At 37.9% G+C, this 9,508-nt stretch overlaps 1 protein-coding gene across 9 annotated transcripts in view; it reads left to right on the forward strand.

Moving 5' to 3' along the window:
• Positions 1 to 9,508, forward strand: part of PLEKHA1 (pleckstrin homology domain containing A1) — a 39,824-nt gene that overhangs the window by 26,606 nt on the left and 3,710 nt on the right. For 5 of the 9 annotated variants that reach the window (XR_004841622.1, XM_035891554.1, XM_035891555.1 and 2 more), the window contains 5 exons: positions 17 to 160; positions 1,124 to 1,192; positions 3,734 to 3,798; positions 4,635 to 4,698; positions 5,933 to 6,022. Coding sequence is in view for 8 of the 9 variants with exons in the window: in XM_035891554.1 (XP_035747447.1) it covers positions 17 to 160; positions 1,124 to 1,192; positions 3,734 to 3,798; positions 4,635 to 4,698; positions 5,933 to 6,022 (432 nt within the window). In the remaining variant the exon portion in view is untranslated. Of the gene's footprint in view, positions 1 to 16; positions 161 to 1,123; positions 1,193 to 3,733; positions 3,799 to 4,634; positions 4,699 to 5,932; positions 6,023 to 7,129; positions 7,235 to 9,508 lie in introns of all 9 variants that reach the window. The other 4 variants (XM_035891560.1, XM_035891556.1, XM_035891557.1 and 1 more) reach the window with 4 other exon arrangements.

Below are 9,508 nucleotides of genomic sequence, written 5' to 3' on the forward strand. Positions count from 1 at the left end.
TCCTGCTTTTTTCTAGAAAGAAGAAATCAGTGAGTGCAGTGAAGGGGGTGATAGGAATTATTTGAAACGGTCACAAAGTCACCTTCCTTATTTTACTGCTAAGCATCCCCCAGATAATGCTATTATCAAAGCTGGCTACTGTGTAAAACAAGGAGCAGTGGTAAGTATTTGAGATCAGTGTGTTTCATTAACCAAGAACAAAGGTCCTAAGGTGGTAGTTGTACTTACCAAGTAGATGATTAAAAACAACAAACAAACATGATTACCAGTAACTTCAGTAACACACAATATTTGGGGTGGCTAAAGATAAACCTTATCCTCCAGTAGCAGGTAATTCATGTCTGTATTTCTTCTTTTCATGACTTTCTACAGTGTTATGTTGTTGGAAATATTTTTGAGAGAAGTTGTGTGCACAGAGACTTTCACAGTATGCTTAATGCGTGCAACTAGGAGTTCTGTTTACAGTTATGTAGAGATCCTTATTTTGCTTACTAGAAGCATCTAAAGGCAGAAGTTCAATGTCTGCATGCTTTTTAAATCACTAAAACATTTAGAAAAAGCTAATTTTTCAGTTCAGAGGAAGAATTGTACAACTTCTCAGACTGAGTAACACAAGTGGAACTATTCACATGATGCCTTGCTAAAAGAAGAAACGGATAGTTCAGATTAAGCAAGATATGTACGCTTTGAGTTCTCAGACTCATTTTATCTTGGATTTTGATGCTTCTTTTTGTAGAATTCCTTTTTTAGTTAAAAATAAACTTAGAAACCTTTAACGTACTGTCTTAATATTTGTTACGGGTTTTTGCTGCCGAGTTGCTACAGTTTCAGTGGAGATTGTTGAAAAATTCTTAGAATAAAAAATAGTATCTTCCTGAATTTTTAATTTTTGCAGTTTTCAAAAAAAAATGGGCAGTCTTGCAGAATTATTTTGGGGGCACTATGTATATACACAACACACACATAAATAGAGGTAATATATAAAAACTATAAATATTATAGATGAATAATTATAAATAAGAATTATACAATATAATGTTTTCTAAACTAGGATTATAAATGTAAACATACAAGCATATATGTATATGTTTATATATACAATATATAATTATTTCTTTAACAGATGAAGAACTGGAAGAGAAGATACTTTCAGTTAGATGAAAACACAATAGGATATTTCAAGTCTGAACTGGTAAGTTTCCAAATGTGTGTTATTTTCCAGTGATAGTTGCAAGAAAATCTAAAGAAATACACTTACATGGTGGGTTGACCCTGGCTGGATGCCAGGTGCCCACCAAAGCTGCTCTATCACTCCACTCCTCAGCTGGACAGGGGAGAGAAAATATAATGAAAGGCTCATGGGTTGAGATAAGGGCAGGGAGAGATCACTCAGCAATTAATGTCACAGGCAAAACACCTGACTTGGGAAATTAACTTAATTTATTACCAATTAAATCAGAGTAGGATAACGAGAGAGAAAACCAAATCTTAAAACACCTTCCCCCACCCCTCCCTTTTTCCTGGGCTTAACTTTGCTCCCAATTTTCTCTACCTCCTCCTGCCAGAGGCGAAGGGGGACAGGGAATGGGGGTTGGGGTCAGTTCATCACACCTTTCTCTGCCTCTCCTTCCTCCTCAGGGAGAGGACTCCTCACACTCCTCCCCCGCTCCAGCCTGGAGTCCCTCCCACGTCAGACAGTCCTCCCCGTACTGCTCCAGCATGGGTCCATCCCTATCCATGGGGCCGCAGGCCTGCTCCAGTGTGGGCTTCCCACAGGGTTGCAGCCTCCTTTGGGCACCCCCCTGCTCTGGCGTCGGGTCCTCCCTGGGCCGCAGGGGGGGATCTGCTCCCTTGGGGGCTTCCCTGGGCTGCAGGGGGACAGCCTGCACCACCATGGGCTGCACCCGGGGCTCAGGGCAATCTGCTCCTCCTGCTGCACTGACCTGGGTGTCTGCAGGGTGGCTCCTCTTGTGCGTTCTCACTCCTCTCTTCTGACTGCTGCTGGTGTTACACAGTTTGGGGTTTGTTTCCCCTTCCTAAATATGTTATCCCAGAGGCACTACCACCATCGCTGATGGGCTCAAGGTTTCAAGTGGTGAATTATTTCTTTCACCAATGTGTGGGATCTCCATTTCCCTAATAATCCCTTGTTCCTAATGACAGTAATACAAAGATAGGAAAAAAGTTCAATAGTGACTGTTTGTCATGCCTTTGTGGTCAAGACGGCTGTGGTGTGGAGGTTGTATTCAGCTAGCGAAGCATCAGAGTTGCAGTCCTGGAAAATTTCTTTCTATTGGACTTCAGTTCCCAACAGCTGCAGTCTTCAGTCAAGTATGGCTCTTTCTTGAAGTTAGTTTGTCTTGACAGCCACCCTATTCACCAGTACTTCAGATGACTCTTACAGAATATCTCAACCTGCTGTTGTTCTGCATCTGTAGAAATATATCAGAGTTCTTTGCTCTCAAAAATGTAAAACAATGTTGTGTTGGTTTTTTTTTTTAATTGAAAAATGTGTAGATTCTGGCGATTTTTTTGTTGTGGCTTTTTGGTGTCATCTCCCCCTTAATGATTTCTCCTCTTTCAGTTTGAGGAATGGCCCATGTCAGTCTTCGGGTGGAACATAATGGAATACAGGCAATATCAGGCTCAGAAGTTTATGATTTCTGAGCTGAGGTCTTCCCTGCAGCAGGTGTCTGTACTCCAGGGATGATCTTGCAGCTCACATTTGATGTATTACTTTGAAAACTCTGTTGTAATGAATGAGTGTGAACCTAGGAAGAGCAGGGAGGGGAGAGTGGGGAAGAGGGGCAAAGTAACTGAAAACATTGAGTTTTAAACTCTCTGCATTTGATCCCCTATAGAGACAAGTGATCTAATGAAAACTGACATTTGAGGATGGTTATATTTGGGTGACATTTGCTGTCTGATATAACAACATAAGTCTCTTTAAGTATATGTAATAGAAATGGAAGAGAAAGTAGTCATTCCAGAGCTGACAGCTTTTGTTTTGTCTGTAAGCTGAAGGCAACTGAAGTAGTCCCTTGTAACATGGCTTAAAGAAAACACATTCGGAGATAAAATAAGTTGTTGGTTAATTGTGTTTTACTGCAACAACCACAGGATAATAGCAGTATGTATGACATCACATTGTCACAGCAAAAGTATTTCTGTTTGGATGTTCTCACTTTTTTTTTTCCTGTTGTGTGAAACTTTGACAGAATTGTAACATTTTTGTTATGGCAACAGAATTCTTATGCTTTAAGAGCACTTATTCTTTTACATGTTTTGGTACGATTGATTTCTTTGTATTATTTTTAGTTGTACTGAGCATAGGATACAATTAATCTTATTTAAAGCCATGTCATGCAGTACCATTAACAAAGCATCTTGTATTGTAATATTGCATAGCAAATGCATATAGTCATGGTTTTACTGAAATAAGCTGGTTGAGGCCAGATTCAATTCTCTGATCTAGTTAGGGGAAGGGGGTGGAGGGGTTGTCTTGAATGTTTTGGGGTTTTTACTTCTTCATTTCACGTCTTTGTTCTAAGTGCAATGGTTGGTTTAATACTTAGAAAAACAAATTAAATTTTGGTTGACATCAGCTTTTGCATAAGTGACTGTTGCTGTCAGCTGTCCTGATCTCTGGCTTTTTGACTATATTTGAATTGTTAGATATACTCTTCTGAAATATTTTTGCTTTTTTTTTTTTTTTTTTTTTTTTTCTTTTCAGGAAAAGGAACCTCTCAGGGTTATACCACTTAAGGAGGTCCATAAAGTTCAGGAATGCAAACAAAGGTGAGGAGAGAAGCACTGATCTGGTTACCTGGGATGTAGTATGCTGCTTTGTCATGGCTAGACTGCTCATTGGAAACAGTGGAGAACTTTTTAATAACTTGGGTTGATGTATGGATGTGTGATACTCTTTACTTACAGGACAGCAAGTAGTTTTCTGCATAAAACTGGTTTTGAGGGTTCTGCATTAGTGTGTGTTTCAAACTTGTAACATTCAGTAGAATGCAAATGCATTGGACAAGGGTGGAACAAAGGAGTATCATGCAATCATGAGTTAGAGATGCATGGGTGCTGTCTGATTTGAGGCACCAATTTTAGGAGTCTCTATTCTGCTTGTATAATCTCTAAAGCTTTAGAGGATATTACCTTACATTAAATGTCTGAATTTAGATGAGAACGCTCTTCTTCCTGCTGTTTTCCTCCCACCAGATAGCAATGTACTACGGAATTAATTGCCTTTGTAGTAGTTTATCAGGCTACTGCTTAGGACTAGTAATTTGCAAAGACATAACAAAATATATATGTGAAATTTTACAGAAATTTTACTAGAACAATAAGTATTTTTAAACTTAACATGATACGGTTTAGAATGTTACAATTAAAGATATATATATAGTAGCACACATGCACTGATAAACTACAGAGTCTTAGGACTAAAGTGAGTAAGAGATGTTGGTTTTCTTTTTCTACCTGGTATTTACCAAAAAAACAACAGCAGAGTGATAAAGAAATGTGAAGGTCTTCAGGTAAGAAATGCTCTGGTTCTCTGCACATCCTAGAGTCTTTTTAAAATAGAAAGTTGTACTTGCTGTTGAAGTATTTTTGTGTTTCATTTACAGTGATATAATGATGAGAGACAATCTCTTTGAAATTGTAACAACTTCTCGAACCTTTTACGTACAGGTAATTTCTTTTTTAAACTTTGAGCAAAACCAGAAGACTGCCATAGGCCAAGCAAAGAGCACTGCTGTTTAAGTTGTATTTAACTGTCCCATAATTTTCAAAGAATGTGATCTTCATTATGTTTCAGAAAGATGCATATAAGAAATATTCCACATAACAGCAACTGTTACGTTGGTAGTGTATGAAAGCAATAAACAATAAATCCTGATGTGATTTTGTTGGCATTTGGGTCTTCAAATTCTGTAGGATCACTCAATATTTTAAATCTTTTATTTAGAAGTACTGAATTTTTATATATTGAGTTCTCAGAGTCAAGTTAGTTGCCACATTAAAATACCTATTAAAGCACAGGAACATTTAGATTTCAGTACCTATGTGGTAATATCTATCCTTATGCACTTTATTCACTGCAGCCTTACCATGTTATCTTTTAAATGTTTGGATATAATGCAAATCAAAGACTTGCTTTTCCTATCTCTAAGGAAATGTGATGCTTATAGTACTGGAAATAACTTTTGAGTTTCTCGTATAGAATCAGAAAGGCCAATATAGTCTAAAACAGGCAGTGGTGCCAGGTGCTGAGTTAAGAGCTGTCCTATAGCTGAACATAATTAAGTGACATGTTGCAGATGTTTCTTGCTGGGTGGATGTGCTAGTTTAATAAAGTTGCAACCTAATTAGGAGATAGCTTTAGCTTTTTATCTGTATTTATCCCAAATATGCGCACCCTTGGTATTAACTCTTAATCTGTTGCATCTTTGTTGGATTGTTGTTCTCTAAGTAAATGTACAGCTGACCCCTGACAGAGACTGATTTTTATTTTACTGTAACTCTTCAGCAAATATCTCACAGAAGTAAAGTGCAACAGTGACTGAAAAATACAGAAGTTATGTCATTGGCCAATGCTAAGAGGGGTCAGCAGATCTCCTGTAAGAATTTCTGTGGGCACTTTAATGTTGGTTTTGTTTGCTGAAAGTAAAAATTTGAGTCCAGAGTATGCAAACAGTATAAAAATACTTACTTCTTGCTTATTATTTTATATAACTATATACACATACTAGTAAATTTGGGGTAAGATTTTAAGAAATGTCTGGGTTAAGAAGTGGAAATCCCTATGGCTTTAAATAACAGACTACTAAAGTCGGGTAAGGCTGCCATTTTAATGCAGCTGGTCAGGACACTGGGGAAGTTGAGAGTTGATTATGTTAAATATAATGCATATTGTTTGATCCAGGCTGACAGTCCAGAAGACATGCACAGTTGGATAAAAGCAATTTCTGGGGCCATTGTAGCACAGCGGGGACCTGGGAGATCAGCAGCTTCCGTATGTTATTCTGAACCTCAGAGAAAATGTGATTAGTTGATGTTCACTTGTGCACATGAAGTTCTAGTTATTTTTTCCTTTCTCCTGTCCTCTATCCTGTCCTGTAGTAGCGTGGCATGTTTGCATGAACTTTCATACAGTCTGGCAGAAAATATTTTGCATTTTCAATTGAGCACTTATCTTACTCTTACATGTATGTAACTTTGTGCATTGTATTGTCCTGAACGTGTAGATAATGCAAGTGCTAACCTAGAAAAATTCTTCTGAGTAGTATGATCTTTGTCACTATGCTGCTACTAGTTTGGAAGTAAAATTGAAACTTTCTAATTCCTGCGAGGTGTTTCTGCTAATTGCTGAATTTTGCAATCAAATGACAATATCCTAATTTGTTTTTAACAGCTCTCACTACTGATTTGTCATTCATTATTGTTGATAGTTTATTGTATATGCAGATACAGATCCAAATTTAAAGTAACTTCTCTAAGAGATCTCTGCTCGCATGAATTAGCATTTGCTGTTGGAAACGTAGCGTGAACACCATCTGGCATTATTGAACTGAGGCACTGTGACAAATATTAATATTTGTGAAGCCATGTGGATGCCAACATTTTGTGCGTACTTGCATTTAAAGTGTATTAGACGTTCAGTACAAAGTACATCAGCTTGTGAATAGTGAATGTCGCTGTAGTGTCACAGTGTCTCCAGGTATGTCCAGGTTTAACAATTGGAATGCTTTACAGTTGAGATATTGCAGGCTATGGTTTTCACTTTCTGGCTATGGGATGTTATAATAAGCTGAATATATCATTACCCCCATAACCTGAAATCTAGTAATTTAAGTCTGGCTTTTGACTACACATTTGCATTGATGTTGTTTCTGTTAAAACAATCGAAGCTCTAAATTATTTTTTTTGCAGCTGGGAGCTGCTTCATGCTTTTAAATAAAACTTCCTTCCATAAATTTTATTTCTTTTGGGGGGAATGAAACTATGCAGATAACTTTTCTTTGTGTATGCTTTTTTTGTGGGGCTAACTGAGCAATCTAGCTATTACTGTCTGCATCACTTCTTTCTTTTTCCCTCTCTTCTCTTCTTTCCCCAAGTATAGGTTACTCTAATCTTAGCTTTGCACTGTGTTCCAGATGCGGCAGGCCAGAAGGCTGTCGAATCCTTGTATACAGAGGTATACATCAAGAACTGGTGAATGCAGCACGTATGTGGGCTCTCATGTAAACATGCCTTCTTAACAGAGGGCTAGGACTAGAGACTAATTTGCACTATAAAAAACTAAAAAATAATGCTACCTGTTGTCATTACCATTGCTGAAAACTAACTCATAAATTATATCATTCACTTACAGGTTTGCACTGTTTTTTCTTACTTTTAAAATAATTGGAAATTAAAACTGGCAAAAACATGTATTTATACTTCAAAGCATACTATATATTTAAATGTAAGTTATGTGATGTCATTTTAATAGGAAAGTAGTAAAACTAATTTGCATGAGAGTTCATATTTCCATTTTACTTTACATTTTTTTTGAAACTGCGCAAAAGCAAAATTAAATTTAAGCTACCCACAAACTAATACAGATGCGTGCACACAAGAGATGTACGTCATAACTCTAGTAATTGGAAGGATAATATTGTAGCCTGATTTGCATGGCTTATAAGTCTCTGCATGAAATTATTAGTTCAAACGTAGAAGCATTATAATGTATAATCGGTACACTGTTCAAAGCAGTACACCTTAGGAGTAATACAGCAGCATAGCCTCTTAACTGTGAAATTACAGTCAGTGTGGGTAGTAAAATCTAAGTATCCTTCAGTTCAATTTAGCAAAAAATTTATTATAGAGATCTTGTCCTAATATCCCTTACTTTTGTCCTATTTGTTGAATTTAAATTATTAATAATAAGAGTAGTAGGTAAATCACTGAACCGTATGTTCTCCTAAAGCAAATGTTTTTCTTGAAGTGGAGTATCAAGTCAGGTATGAAATAAGGCAATGTAAATAATGTGAAATACTTCACTGAAATTGAAAACAAAACTGAAGTCCAAAAAAAGTTGCACAGCTCCTTCACCCAATAATATTAGTTAATTTATAAAAAGAAATACAGTAGTACTTGGCAGAATCCATTATGATTAAATTTATGAAATCATGTCATAGCATTCTAAAAGAAACTTGGAAAACTTCTGTGAAAAAATAAGTACTTCCTTTAGGATGTATATTTGCATCTTGGACACAAATCAGTGATGTTTTTTTTGCTAATGAATGTGCTTGAAAAGTGACTTCGTTTGTGTACACATGCGGGTTCGCAGGTTTCCTAGTTCATGTGCTAACGCTGGTGACAGCAGAAGTGGCAGCAGCTGCAGCTCCTAATGCATGCCGAGTGAAGTATTCGCTGCATCATCGCGCATCATTTTGATCATATCATTTAACGCTGTACCCAGTGCTGTTTCAGATAGCCCTAGGTATTTGAGACATCCGTACAGAACTGATAAATACGATGCCAGAACCTGTGGAATTTTTTGTTTTGGAGATACAGCAGGCAGGATATCCTAGGACATATCAAATGGCACTCTGTGCCTATGCTTTAGACATCTAAATCATTCCTAGGTAGTCTGGGAACTTGTTTCTAGTGAGCAAGTGGTGGAAGATTATTTTCACAGTATCAATCTAACAGAGTTATGTAAAGGTCAATGGAATGGCATTATTAACAATAATAAATGCAAGGAAATAACCTGACAATTAGAAGGAATAGCTTAAAGACCAGTTTCTGCTCTAGGTCTGTTAACTTTGGAAATTGTTATGCAGTCTTGATAGCATAAAATAGTTACTGGTTTTGTTTCGTCCCTGGAACAAACTGGGGAGATTCGTACCCCAAGAAGCGGGACGAGTAAAATGTGCCTTACTTCAGGATGTAGGATATCACACACAGAATCACACAGAATCGCAAGGGTTGGAAGGGACCTCGGGAGATCATCTAGTCCAACCCCCCTGCTAAAGCAGGTTCTCCTAGAGCAATCTACACAGGACTTTATCCAGGCGAGCTTTGAATATCTACAGAGAAGGAGACTCCACAATCTCCCTGGGCAGCCTGTTCCAGTGCTCTGTCACCCTTAGAGTAAAGAAGTTTTTCCTCATATTCAACTGAAACCTCTTATGTTTCAGTTTGCACCCATTGCCCCTAGTCCTGTCACTGGACACCACTGCAAACAGACTGCTTCCATCCTCGTGACTTCCGCCCTTAAGATATTTGTATGTGTTGATAAGGTCCCCTCTCAGTCTTCTCTTCTTCAGGCTGAACAAGCCCAACTCTCTCAGCCTTTCCTCGTAGGGGAGGTGCTCCAGTCCCTTTATCATCCTAGTTGCCCTCCTCTGGACTCTTTCTAGGAGTTCCTCATCTTTCTTGAACTGGGGAGCCCAGAACTGGACACAGGACTCCAGGTGGGGTCTCACCAGGGCAGAGTAGAGGGGGAGGAGAA

Source organism: Egretta garzetta, unplaced genomic scaffold, assembly GCF_000687185.1.
Source record: "Egretta garzetta isolate BGI_Z169 unplaced genomic scaffold, ASM68718v1 scaffold393, whole genome shotgun sequence".
Taxonomy (NCBI): Eukaryota; Metazoa; Chordata; class Aves; order Pelecaniformes; family Ardeidae; genus Egretta; species Egretta garzetta.